The 14,879-nt window shown below is 37.8% G+C and overlaps 1 protein-coding gene across 5 annotated transcripts in view; it reads right to left on the reverse strand.

Moving 5' to 3' along the window:
- The window catches only part of PCNX2 (pecanex 2), a 316,535-nt gene that overhangs the window by 145,168 nt on the left and 156,488 nt on the right, over window positions 1-14,879 (reverse strand). For 4 of the 5 annotated variants that reach the window (XM_081824289.1, XM_081824288.1, XM_081824286.1 and 1 more), the window contains 2 exons: window positions 3,004-3,096; window positions 2,037-2,187 (listed from right to left, as the gene is read on the reverse strand). In XM_081824289.1, coding sequence (XP_081680415.1) covers window positions 2,037-2,187; window positions 3,004-3,096 — 244 coding nt within the window. The remainder of the gene's footprint in view (window positions 1-2,036; window positions 2,188-3,003; window positions 3,097-14,879) is intronic. The other variant, XM_081824287.1, reaches the window with a different exon arrangement.

Below are 14,879 nucleotides of genomic sequence, written 5' to 3' on the forward strand. Positions count from 1 at the left end.
GAGCCATCAACATACAAACACACTCACACTCACCTGGACTTCAATCGTGTACTGAAAAGGTCATGCAGGTTTAAAATATCTAAATGATTCTATTTTAAACTGGGCTCCGCTAGATTCAGGGAAGAAAACAACCACACTAACAAAATCAAACAAACAAAAAACCAAAACCAAAACAAACAGGCTTTGAACTAAACTACTGAATGCTGAATTCAATATTTTCACTGCTGAATTCCACACTCTGAACTGCCACAGTAAGCTTGGCCTGAGCTTCATCTCTCATATTTTTCTTTCTCTCAATTTGACAAGTTCTCTGTGCTCATCCCAGGGCATCCAAATATCTAAGTAGAGATCGAGGTACAGCTGATATGGATATAGATATGCAGGCTCCTGAGGCAAAGCCTCATACTTCAAATCTCCACTCAAAATCAATGACACCAAAATACTAAAGCCCCAAATACTCCAGTAATTTTGCCAAAACTTAGTTCTTCCTACAGATTTAGAAAATGAAAGGGGGATGTGACCTTAACACTTGCAGAAGCTCCGTAGAAACCGGCTTCCTCTGGTTGCCCTACCTATCCACCAGCAAGCACCCATCTGGGATGCACCTCTTTCCACAAGTGAGCTGTAACATGAGCTAACCATTACACATTGCACCCACTCTGAGCCCGTCTTCTTTCAGGTTTTGTAATACTGATAATAATTTGCATTGAAGTAGCACCTGAAATTGAACAGGGCATTTAATATATATATACACACATATATAATATATATATTAATTAAATTAATTAAAATATATACATATTAATATAATATATATTACATATATATATATAAAGCACAAATATATTAAATTTGACCCTTAAGCTAGCTGCTGGTGTTGCAGATGAGAAGCCAGTCTCTGAGGGCAGAGCAGTCAGGGTGACCCCTCTCCACCTTCTAAACCCTATCTGGGCAGCGGACCCATGATGCCATATTTCTCCAGTAAACAATCTATAATTTTCCTGTGTTGGCTGTTTTAAATTAAGGCAGCTCCTCATACCCACCCAGAGATGTTCCTTGACAAAATGCTCCTGACAGTGTTTTAAGTGATTCTTTTCGCTTCTTCATTTTTAAATTATTTTGCCCCCTTTTCCCTTTGTCACACTAATATACTGAAGTTACTGCTGACCAACCTGGTGAGTCCAGTACATTCCTGCAAGTCAGCAAATCTTGGCGCCACTCACATACCCTTGTGCCTGGCAGGTGACAACTGACTGTCTCCCTCTACAACAGAGAGGTTACAATGGTCTATAAAGTTATGACCCACACTAGCTAGTTATAAACTATAGCTATAAACTGTGACCGATGACTTCAACGTGTCTGAAAATGGGGATAAATCAATCCTTCCGCCATCTGCTGGATCACAGAGCAAGGGAAGAGCTACCAGAGAAATTCCTGAGGTTTCTTATCTGGAAGTTCTGACACTGTCTGGATTACCAGGCTATGACATGATCGTGACCAAAAATAGCCCCGAGAACTCCTAAGGCAATCAAGCATGGGTTTAGGTCTAAGTGAGCAAAGCCATGAAGCAAAGTTCAAGGGTTCAGAGGTCCTAAAGGTTCAGCAGTTTCTGCTACATCCCTGCCCAGCACCCGCCCCCCAAAAAAACACTTTGTGGAGGATGGGAGGGCCGTGAAGTCTTCTTCCTGGTCCCCAGTCAGCTTAAGCTGGAGCAGCATAAATTTCAGGACTGAATGATCTAAATTCATATTCCCCAATACTAAATAACCAATTACTATTTTTATAAAACACAGTTCTAATTCTCTCCACTTTAACTTTCTTGTTCTGGAACAATACTGCATACTCCAAGGTACACACTCCCCCCTTTCTGTTAATTGTGGTAAAATAGATATAATGTAACATCTACCATTGTAACCATTCTTGAGTGTATAGTTCTACCGCATTCAAACATTCACATTGGTTGTGTACACCCTCTGGTGGAAAGGATGCCTACCACTGCATCATTGTTTTTTTTTAACGAGGGATATATTACTGACCTCTCACTTCCCGTTGCTGATACTCTCTGTTTTTAAGAACAGGGTGTGAAATCCACATCCATGGATGGTGCTTGCGGAGCTGAGGGAGCATATAATGGGTCACAAATCCCACCGAGCCAGCCAGGGCAAACAGCACAACACTGAGAAACGGCTGTGATACAAGAGGGCAAATCTCATTGTTTAGCCTCGCAGGAGAGGGGAGGGATGCCCATGAATAATCCATAACAACACTGCCCTTCCCCTCTTCCCTCTAGCAGAACAGAGAGGCAACCCCAGTTCTTGTTACAGGCTTCTGAACGTTTCTTCCACACGAAACCCACCTGGGTTGCGAGCCACTAAGTGGGGGGTAGAGAGCTGGCCCCAGGAAGTCAAAGGCCAAGGGAACTCTGCCCTTTGGCTTTGTTGCCATTGTTTTTTAAAAGAAGAGGTCGAGAATAACAAATGTAACTAATAGACTTTCCTTTGTTGGAAGGAATGCCTAAGCATATAATACTTTTATAAGGAGACAGTAACTGTTGAAACTTCAAGCCAGAAATCCCATCTAGAGCTCTCCACGTTTGTTTTTCTAACTGGAAATTAAGTTCCAAAGCTCCTTTTGGCTCCGGGACCTCTGTCTGACTCCTGACATGGTAATGCCTCCAGTCTCTGCTCCCCACAGTGTGCCATCAGCCTGTCTTACTACCCCCGGGTCTCAGGATGTGTGTTGTTGCTCTAGCCAACAACACCACTCCCCAGGTGCAGGAAGACAAAGGGTAAAGCACTCGAACCCAATCTGCCATGTGCACCAAGTTTCATCTTGGACATAACCCTTCACAGCACATAGATATGCTCCTTAAACCTCTCAGCTGGAGTTTTGTTTTCCTCCCCTGGCTCCATTATCCTGCCAGTACCCTGGAACTCCACAACGGGCTCTGTTATTAGGGAAACTAAGGAGGTGGGGAGAGTATAAAGTCGAAAGGATACGTACTCGCAAGGACAGGAACACGGTGCTGGCACTGACTGCAAATGACAGAACAGCAGCCCCCGAGCAGATAATGAGATCCGATTTTAAGATATCCTTCTGCAAAGAGAGAACCAACTATAAAGGCTGCTCCTCTTTGTCTCTCTCAGCAACACTGTAGTCACCGGTCAAGTCAGGTGACAGGATCCTGACTCTGGATAACCTACTGTCTCAGCGTGTCACTTACCTGGTATGTTCCCAGTGGCACATACTGGGACCATCAGTGAGAACAAGGCGAAGGGTGGGGAAAGGGGGATGCACAGGGCAAGGTTAGCCTGCACCTGCTACCCACGGCAGAAAAACAGTTTTCTACACATATGAGAGGCATAAGGTTCTTCTCTACAAACAGAGATCAGATACAAGACCCCATGGTCTGATAAAGGAGGGTAAAGTGCTAATCATCTCGACTTGGCTTTAGCATAGCTTGTATGCAGGCTGTTTGCCAAATACAAGCCTCTTACACATTCACTTATTTCTTTGGACCAGAACAGATTTCACATTTTAGTTGCTAATAAATTTTCCATCTCAGAAAATTGTAGCCATGAGCAGGGGCTGGGGGAAAACAAAGCAACGTTAGACCAAAGAATGTTATTAATACTGCATTAATATTATATGGAGGATGGCTTGTTAGTGCAAATCAAGCACAATACTGCTGGCTGATAGATCTAAAAGAGACACAAAGGACCATCAAATTTTTTCTTTCTACAGAGGCCAACTTGCTATGGTACACAATTATTGAACATTTTAAGGTACCACACACCTGAAAACTCTGAAACCATCATTATAAATATATCAATATCTCATATTGAAAAGGAATTATGCCTCTTAAATAATTGTTTTGAATGTTCTCTGCCAGAAAATTGTATCTGTGTACATCTGTTTCCCTACATCTCCCTCCCCCTTTTTTCTTTTCTTGTTTTTAAAATTAAAATGTGGTGTTCTTGCAAGTCGTGCTGCTGGCATTCTGACTGAATTGACACCCAAAGTGATAGGAAGAAATCAGAAAGACAGCTTAAATGGAATAATAATGACCTTGAACGATATGATGAAAAAGTCAACACGCTTGGTTAAAGTAATTAATAATACAGTGAAGAGGGGCGCCTGGGTGGCTCAGCTGGTTTAGCGTCTGACTCTTGGCTTCAGTTCAGGTCGTGATCTCAGGGTCATGGGATCAAGTCCCACATCAGGCTCCACACTCAGCAGGGACTCTGCTTGAGATCCTCTCTCTCCCTGTCCTTCTGTCTTCTCTTCCCCCCACCCCTCTCCGCCTTATAAAACTTTTAAAAAATAATAATACAGTGAAGAGATATATTCTCAATGTCAATTTACCAATTATCTGCTAAAGTTGTCTTACAATTCATATACAGGTATTGAATATGGGAGAAATCATACAGTGATAAACTAACTTCTAGATTTATCCTTAGTAATGGTATGAATAATTTGGTTAAAAAATGGTAAGAATTTCCCTGATTTTTAAGCAGGGCAAATCATTGGTTTTTTTCATTCTGAATCTATAAAATTTCTGTGATCACAGGTTTTCACCAGAAATTTACTATTAATAAATGGCCAAAATTCAGGTATCTCCTTTCATTCCAAAGATTTATAAAAGGCCAGACCTTCCCGAAGGAAAGATCTATAACTCATTGAGTCTTTAGGCTATGAAAAGAAGTTAATTTTTCCTTCCTAGTTTTCACTGATGTGGTTTTATGTCATTTAAAAATCACTGAATGCTAACCCAAAAGGAAGATAAACACTTTCCCAAATTTTCTAATTTAAAATTAAGTGTTATCTATAATTGACCAACCATCCTTGCCTAAAGGCAAAATAGTGGGCCATCAGGGGAATTGCCAGGGAGGGGAGGGTTACATTTCTCAAAGCAAAAGGGAGAATGAGCTCTGATTATTGTTATTTTTTTCACAATTGGATGACATACAGGAATTCCATTGATTTTTGTCAGTGTCATGAGTATCCCTTGTAAATACAAACGATTGCCTAGCCTTTATTTATTAGAATGTTCTTCCTACCAATTGCTTTTCTGTATTGTAATTTTTAAACAGCTCTATGGAGGTATGCCTGACATACAAAACCCTGCATATATATATAAAGTGTACCATGTGATGAGTTTTGACATACGAACATCCACATGAAATCCAAAATCATAATTAGGGTAAGTAGCACAGCCATCACACCCCAAAGTCTACTCTCCTGATCTTTGCTAACCTATGCCCCCTTCTCTCCTCTGTCCACAGACAATCACTGATCTGCACCATAACGATGGTTTATTCCATTCCCTAGAATGTGATATAAATAGAATTGTAGAATATGTATTCTTCCTTGCTCTGACTTCTTTCACTCAGTGTAATTATTCTGATAGTAATCCATGTTGTTGTCTGTATGAATAGTCTATGGCTGTTTATGGCTGTGTAATATTCCTTGGTGTACACACAGCATGGTGTATTAATCCATCCACCTGTGGGTAGACATTCGATTTATTTCCAGTTTCTGGTGATTACCAATAAAGCTGCTATAAATATTCATGGCCATGTCTCTGGACATGGGCTTTCATTTCTCTTTGTAAATGCTTCTGGTAGAATGGCTGGAACACATGGTGGGTTTAGACTTAACTTCTTAAGAAACTGCCACACAGTTTTCCAAAGTCCTCGGAAACTTTTTGCATTCTCACTGGCACTGTGTGAGAGTTGCAATTACTCCATGTCCTTGCCTACTCTTGGTGTGGTCAGTATTCTTTATTTTAGCCATTCCAGGGTTGTGTAGCATAGTAGTCCTCAGCCAGGGACAATTTTACCTCCCCAGGAACATTTGGCAATGTCTTGAGACATTGTTGACTATTACATTTCAGGGAGAGGGAGAGTGACCTTCACATCTGGTGGGTGGAGGCCAGGGATACAGCTAAATATGCTACAATGCACAGGACAGTCCCTGACCACAGAATTATGAGGCCCAGGATGTCAATAATGTGAGGTTGAGAAATCTTGCTGTAGTGGTATCTAATTAAGGCTTTAATTTGCATTTTCCAATGGCTAATGATGCTGACCATTATTTTACATACTTAGTTTTTAAAATACCATTTACAGTAGCATAAAAAAATATGAAATACTTAGGGATAAATTTGACAAAAATGTACAAGACCTGTACATTGAAAACTACAAAACCCTGCTGGGAGGAACTAAAGAAATAAATGGAGAGACATACCATGTTCATGGATTTGAAGATTCAGTATTGCTAAGAAGTCAACTCTTACCAAACTGATAGATCCAGTGGATTTGATCAGGAGATCAAATCCTAATAGGATTTTTTTGTACAACTGGCAAGCTAGTTCAAAAATTACTTGGAAATGCAATGGACCTAGAAAAGGTAGAGCAACTTTCAAAAGGAAGAACTAAGTTGGAAGATATACAATATCTGATTTCAAGGCTTATTACAAACCTGCAGGAATCAGGTATTGATGGTATTGGAGCAAAAATATATTTAGATCAAGAGAACAGAAGAAAGAGCCCCGATCAGAATATATACAGTCAATGGATTTTAAACAAAAGTGCCAAGATGAAATGACAGCTTTTCCCTAAATGAGGGAAAAGATAATTTTTTCAACAAAAGTAAGTGGAACAACTAACTGGATAGCTATTTACAAAAAGACCGAAACAACAAAAAAACCAAAACAACAAAAAAACCTTGACACTTCCTTCATGTCACATACAAAACTTAACTCAATGTGCATTATAAACCTAATTTAAACTATTGAATTTCTCAAAGAAAGCATAAGAGGAAATCTTAAGTGACCTTGGGATTGGCAAAGCTTTCTTAAATAGAACACCAAAAAGTGGAGGTTTAAAAGAAAAGAAGTCATTAAATTGGAGTTCATGAAAATTTTAAACATTTGCTCTTCAAGATACATTGTTATAAAATGAAAAGGCAAGCCAGGGACTGAGAAAAATAATTGCAAAACATATATCCAACAAAGAACTTTTATCTATATTAATATATAAAGAACTTTAAATATAAAAAAAAAGAACTTTAGAAATCAATAATAAGAAGTCAAACCATTTTTCTCCACCCCCATTCCCAGCTGCAAATGGGCAAAGTTTTGAACAGACTCTTCACCAAATGTGATAGCAAATGGTAATTATTGAGCTTTTCAAGCTAGTGTTAATTTTTTTTAAGATGTATTTATTTATTTGAGAGAGAGAAGGGGAGAGAGAGAAAGAGAGAAGGAGCGGGGGGAGGAACAGAGGGAGAGGGAGAAATGGACTCCCTGCTGAGCAGGGAGCCTGATGCGGGGTTCGATCCCAGGACTCTGGGATCATGACCTGAGCCGAAGGCAGATGCTGAACCGACTGAGCCACCCAGGTGCCCCTCAAGCTAGTGCTAATTAATGAAACCACAGACCACTCTGTTAACATGGGTAAAAGTAACATCAGCAAAATAAAAAGAAAATAGCTCCCTCTTTCCCTACAGCCACCAAAAAGCTGGTATTATTCTACTCCAAAAATTTTATTCCTGAAAATATTTTTTTTTCATAGAAACATGTTGTATACATGTGCCTTTACAAAAAGTATGAAGTGCAGCAGATTCTGATAAACACATTCATTCATGAAACAATACTGTACTTACTAATGCACAAGTACTATTCTTACAAACATCTCCTTTTCGTGTGCATTGAATTGTGTGTCTTAAATGCAGTACAGGGTAGCAAATGTGAAAATATTATTTTTTAAAAGCAATCTTGAGAACACCTGGACCTCAGAGACTGTTGCATTCTATGAAAATAGACTTTAAAACTGTGAAAAGTTTGTAATTTTGGTTTTCTTATTAAATGACTTTGCTGATTTTAATATATATTATACATCTCTGTTTCTAAAAGACGTAAGTATGTGTGAGGTTTTAGTTTTAGTTTTGTTTTACAAAAGGAGAATTACTGGTGCTGCCTTCTTCCTTCACATGCTTGAAGGCTAATAACTCCGAGTCTGTTGAATCACTTATTTAAACAAAAGGTTTAGAATCTTTGCTTCATTTTGATAAATATCCTGAGTCTTAAAAGTGAACCATATGATGTTAGGTGTTACAAAAATCAGAATACAAAATACCTGAGCAAGATGCAAATTTAGGTCTCTGTAATTTTTTAGTATTAATTACTGTTTCCTTTATAGGATAACATAATATTGTAGTGCTCTACAACACGAAGAAAGGGTAGATCATTTGTGATCACTATAGCCCGACACTAACAATATTAGCATTTTTATGCTTTCTGGGCCAGTATTTTTGCCTGTGAATGCTGAGGCATGGTTCTAGCTGTCATCATGATGTATATGGGTTTATCTATGCATATTTTATAAAGGTCTAATCGTAGTGTGCATATAATTTTGTACCTTTTTCAACTGTACTTTCTTTTGTAAGCACTATATATATGTATATTATTGTAAGACTTATTAATAGTCACTTAATGACGAACTAATTGTCCATCTTGTGATGCCATAAACATATACACATACAAACAGTGCCAGAGTGGAAACTCAAAACATTAATTTCATGAATGAAAATGAATGTGCCATATTTAGTGCAAGCATTCCCTGACTTCTAGGTATTAGGTTGTTTTCCATTTTTTACCATGATGAATTATGCTGCAGTCATGATCTTTATGCACCTAAATCTTTTTTTTTCATATTTTAAATTCATTCTCTAGAAAAACTCTGACAAATCAATTTATTTATATTATAGGTTATGAATTTTATAATTCTTGACAAATTATGCTTTTCCAGATGATTGTAATAATTTACACAAATATAAACAATATCTAAGAAATCTCATCTTGTCCCAGTTGGCAATATCACTAATTTATCCTGTGCTGACTGAGTGGACAAAAAAAGAATGCCATCTGGGGGCACCTGGGTGGCTTAGTCAGTTAAGCATCTGACTCTAGATTTCGGCTCAGGTCATGATATCAGGGTCGTGAGATGGAGCCCTGGGTCCGGCTCTGCGCTGGGCATGGGGCCTGCTTGAGATTCTCTCCCTCTCCCTCTGTCCCTCCCCCCTGCTCATGCGCATGCGCTCTCTCTCTAAAAAAAAAAAGCCATCAAACTTTAATTTGCATTTCTTTCTGTATAAGTAGGGTAAATAGAATTCTCACAGTTACTTGTAAATATTTTGTCCCTAAATGAAATATATATATTGATATCATTTGCTTATAGAGTTTTAAAAATTAAACTGTGAGTTGTTGGTATAAGAAAGATATTTAACTTTTGTCAAATTTGCAGTGAATATTTTACCAAATTATTTAATTTTATTGCCTTTAAACATATAGACGTTTAAAAGTTTTATGTACTCACATCTAACTGTGTATGTGTGAGTGTTTTATTTCTTTTCATTTTATAAATTCCAAGCCTGGAAAATTATCCCTTTTCTAGAATTTGAATAAATGTTTGATTTTATTTAATACTTCTTGAAAATTTCTTTTACATTTTTAAAATTGTGAGCCAGGCATATAAGAAAGTGCTTAAAATACATATGTACAATTTAAAAAATAATTATAAAGTGAACATCTCAGTGACTACCAACTGATTAAGAAATCTAGTATTTCTAGTACCCAAGAAATCCCTTATGTGGCTCCCTGATCACAAACCCTTCTTTCCCCTCTTGGGGGGTCCATATCAACTATCCTGACTGTGGTGAAAGTAAGCTTCTTACTCTTTAAACAAGAATGATTTGCTCCTTATGTATGTAATGTAAGCAATTTGGTTGACCTATTTTTACCCAATAGATGGCACCAGACTAGACATATTTGTTTATGTCTTGCTTCCTTTGCTCAACATTTATGTGGCTAAGACTCACCCATACCATTGCATATGGCTATGGTAAGGTCTCTTCCTTTGCTGTATACTACGCATTGCACTGTTGGTGCAATTTCCAATGGCTTCAGCTTAGGGCCCTTATGAATAAATGCAATGAGGAAAAATCTTATATGTGTATTCTGGTACAAAGGTGCAAGATTTGCTCCAGGGTAAATATCTAGGAGTAGAATTGCTGGCTGTAGTGTGTGTCTTCAACTTTTATGATACCAAATTGTTTCCAAAACAGATATACTAATTTACACTACCACCAACAGTACATAAGAGTTCCCTTGCTCTACACTTAATATTGTGAGAACTTTTCATTTTTTGTCAGTCTAGTAAGTATGAAATGGTAACTTGGTGTGGTTTTAGTGTGGAGTTTCCTGATTATTAATTAGTTTGCATACGTATTCATGGTTTTGGCTATTTTTATTTTCTCCCTGGCGAAGTGCATGTACAAGTCTTTTGGCCATTTTTAATTGAGATATCTGGCTTTCTTATTGATTTATAACAATTTTATATTCATCTCAACACTAGTGCTTTATCTACTATACATATTTTAAAAATTGTTTCCCATTCTGTAGCTTATTTTTTAAAATCTCTTTTTGGGTATTATTTGATAAATCAAAGGTCATAATTGTAATGAACTTCCTTATTTTTTCTTGTTTAAAAAATTCTTTCCTACCCTAGATTTATCATAAAGATAACTTCCTTTATTATGATTCTAAGCACTTTCAGGTTTTGTCATCTAGTATTTAGGTTTATAACCCATCTGGAATTGACTTTTAATCAGAGTTTCACACAGGAGTCCTGTTACGTTTTGTTACTGATGAAGAACTGTTTTTTATCATTCTGTTTTTCCCTTCCGTACAGGAAGGAAGTTACATACTATGTTTCTATTCCTTTAGCAGTTACACCAAACATTCCAACATGCATACTTCACTTATCACCATCTTGAGTTAATCAGTACCTTTATTTGTCTCCTGGACATTACTAAGAATTTTTAAGTCTTGGGTCCCTTTCACCTTCCATCCAAAGTTGTGGGTTATCCTCTTCTTATGGTTTTATACAGTTAATGTTTGTTTAAATTTCTCTTTGCACTTTCGTGCAAATTAGACTTCCCATCTGAGACCATCTGAAAAATATTCCTCAGCATTACATTTAGTGAGAGTCTCTCAGCTTCTGCTTGTCTAAAATATTCTTATTTTGCTCACCTTTGAAGATATTTTCACTGGGCATAGAATTCTACCTTGGCAGTTACCTTTTTTTACAGAACATTAAATACATCAAACATCTGCCTTCTATGATTGATTTTGATAAGGGAGCTTTCTGTTTGTCATTCGTTTGAATGTAATCCGTTCGTTTTGTTTGACTGCTTTAAGATGGTCTGCGTCTTTGGTGTCTGTAGTTTCACTATGGTTTTTCCAGTGTGGATTCCTGTGTTTTACTCTGCATGTGATTCACTGGGATGCTTGAATCTCCAGATCAGTATCTTTCATTACATCTGGTAAATTCTCAGATATGATCTCATCAGACATTGATCATGCTCCAGTCTCTCTCTCCCCTGTTTTTCTGAAATTCTGATTAGATATATGTTAGATCTTCTTACTCTCTTTCACATGTCTTCATCTTTATTTTGTATTTTTTAATTTTATGTCTGTCAGTGTTACCCCCTAGATACTTTCTTCTTTTAGTTCACTAATTCTTTCATCAAAGGCATCTAATCTCCTGTGTGTGTATGTGTGTGTGTGTGTGTGTGTGTGTGTTTTGTTTTGTTTTCTTCAACTGCTTCATTTTCTGGTTTTTTGTTTAGGAAGGTCTATTTGGTTCTCTTTCAAACATGCTGGATCATTTTAATATTTTCTATTGTCTATAAGTTTTACCTTTCATTCCTTTAAACACAGTAGGTATAGTTGTTTTAAATCTGTGTCTGGGGGCGCCTGGGGGGCTCAGTCAGCTAAGCATCTGCCTTCGGCTCAGGTCATGATCTCAGGGTCCTGGGATCAAGCCCCAAGTTGGGCTCCTTGCTCAGCGGGGAGCCTGTTTCTCCCTCTCCCTCTGCCCTCTGCCCCCCCCATGCTCTCTCTCTCTCTCATGTCCTTTCAAATAAACTCTTTAAAAATAAATAAATAAAATAAAATAAAATCTGTGTCTGATAGTTCCAGTATGTGAAGTACTTAAAGACCTGTTTCTACTGGTTCTTTGTTTCCTTGTGTAGTTTAAATTTTTTTTTTTTTTTTTTTTTAATTGAGAGCTGCTCATTTTCCTTAGAAAACTTGTTTGGGGAACACTTGGAGACCTAGGAGGAAAGAATCCTCTAAGGAGGATTCATGTTTGGTTTTGCCATGAGGTGTTTTTCCAGTGGGGGCCACTTCAATCTCGATTCATAAATTTAGCGTTTTTGTGCCATGCAGGTGTTAGAACCGGGACTGAAAACCTGCAGCAGACTACATCTCAAGGATTCTGTTGTAATGTTCAACACCGAGGTGCGTCTGCTTGCATTCCTCTGGCGCTGAGGATGGGAGAGATTTCTTCTGGTTCATCCTCCCTCTGAAGGTGGGTGCTTCAGTGCCCCAGCTTGATGAGCGCATGTTCTCACATCGCACACCCGCCGTGGCAGCCTTGGGCTTTAGTTTCTCTGCCCCACAGCTTGAGGGCTGACAACTAAGGCTCAGGATCCCCTGGTTGGGCAGACGCCCTTGAGGCAAAAGAAGCTTCTTGCTCTGCTTCCTCCTGGCTCCCCTGTTCACTTAAATTTTGACTTTGACTTAATAATTCCTTATCTTTTTGTCAGTTTTTTGTCACATTTAAGAAGGATTTTTTTTTTTTGTATTTTATTCAGAATTTTTGTTTAAATCAGGAGAGAGTTTGGTTAAAATAATTCAGCCTGCCATAGTATCAGACATGGAAAAGTCTCATTTGCTCTTTGTCTTTTTAACTTACATTGGTGTCTGGTGAGGGATCAGCACACAAAATTATTTTTTCCCCTCCCACTGCTAAACAATGACCTCAACACCATACACTGATTAATCCATTCTTGATTGTGACATTTAATTTTCACATAATACATTTGTATAAAAATTTGCCTCCTTTCTGTGTTTTACTGATTCACTAATCCCATCCTCTAATCTTGGATGAGTCTCATAATTTTTTTCTGATTATTCAATCTTTACAATATACTCTTATATCTCAAAGTGCTAAGTTCCTCTTTCTTATTCTTCTTTTTCAGATTTTTTTAAAAACTATTATTAATGGCTATTCTTCTAAATGAACCTTAGAATCATTTCCCCAAGTTGTGAATATAATTCCTCTGGAACTGTTTTGAATGATATTAAACCTATAAATTTATTAGAAAGAATTGGCATTTAATAAATCTAGACCTTCCTATCCAAAATCAAGTCATGTCTATTTATCACCACTTATTCAGAACTTCATTTACATTTTAATAGACTGCTGTGGTTTTCTTTATTTCTGACACTACTTGTTAAAATCATTCCCATTATCAATTCATATATTTTGTTGCTATTGTGAGTAGGATCATGTTTTCATTATATTTTCTAAGGTTATTTCTGATGTGTTAGAATGCTCTTGCTTTTTGAAATTTCCTTGTCTCTAGGGGTATTTATGAATTCTCATATTGATCATAGTTGGTTTTAATAAACTTTTCTGTGCATTCTACATATACACAATAATGTAATCTACATTTTTTTTTCTTTTAGGACTTAACACGAGCCAGAACTTCCAAAACAATCTTCAATAATATTAATGTTTTGGTTCCCTATTTTACTGGTGATTCCAAGCATGTTTAACTAATAAATATATTGGCGCTTAGCACACTGAACATTTTAAATCCATTGTGACATTTCATGTGGCACTTCATGCTCCAACCCTAAAAAGAAACTCAAGAAGCCTTGGTCCCACACTATACAACCCAGCAGATGTAGACAGCATGGCCCCTGAAAAACCTAGGTGATACAACCAATGGTTAAAAAGAAGATGGTTGGACGATAAAAAAGAGGTCTTTGTTTTGTTGTTTTGTCTACTTTTGGTTTCTAGGAACTGAGAAAAATAGATACAATGGAAGTAACACAGCTGAATGGGTGAAGAGGGTAGAGATTGATGAGGATGAGTGAGGATAGAAAAAGAAAGACCAGGCTCCTAAGGCAGGTGGATAAGAGGGAACTAAGCGGAAAGTTTACATTGCTATTAACTATCGTGTTTCAGTAATGAACTGAGTGCCTAGTTGGCATTGTGCATACGAGAATGTATAGGCCCACTGATGGAGTGCTGGGCCTCTCTGTTTCTAGATCGAGGTCCCTGGAAGCTCAGTCTGAGGGGACAGTCTTGTAAACATGCAGGCCCCATCACAGGCCAAATGAATTGGAATAGGAACAAGGGCTGGAAACCTGATCTAAGGAGGCTCCTTAGGGGCTACTCATACAAAGTGAACTTGAAGAAAAGAGAGAGAGAACGAAAATCAGAGACAAGAAGGGAAACCTTGTACTTGCACTGGGCACAAAAGGTTTTATGCACCAAACTGTAAAAGCTGAATCTGGTAGTCCTGTTAAAATATTATCATTAGACCAGAAGGCTTTTCAGAGCAAAGAACACACACCACATTAAATCACCTACAAGCTATGTGCTCTGCATTACACAAAGCATTTCAAAATGAATGAAAACTGACTAAGGCAACACCTAGCCCACCGCATCTACTCATCCTAATGAAATGCTAGCAGCATCCGCCAAGCAAATTGCTTGTCGGATTTCATCGTTATTCGTACATTATTTTTCAATGCAATCAATCAGAAAGCATCTTCATCATTCATGAAATCAAGGAACATCTGGGGAGAACAGTTTTTCTCAGACATCCACGGGAAAACTTTTGGGTTGACATCAGGCCATTCCCTGGCTTTTAGAGAAACTGACCCGGGAATGTCAGTTTAATCTTGCAAGTCTCCTGGCATCAACACTGGAGATCAGGTTGTTGATGCTATGCTT

The sequence above is a fragment of the Leptonychotes weddellii genome, chromosome 6, assembly GCF_054177405.1.
Source record: "Leptonychotes weddellii isolate Sample4059 chromosome 6, ASM5417740v2, whole genome shotgun sequence".
In the NCBI taxonomy this organism is placed as follows: Eukaryota; Metazoa; Chordata; class Mammalia; order Carnivora; family Phocidae; genus Leptonychotes; species Leptonychotes weddellii.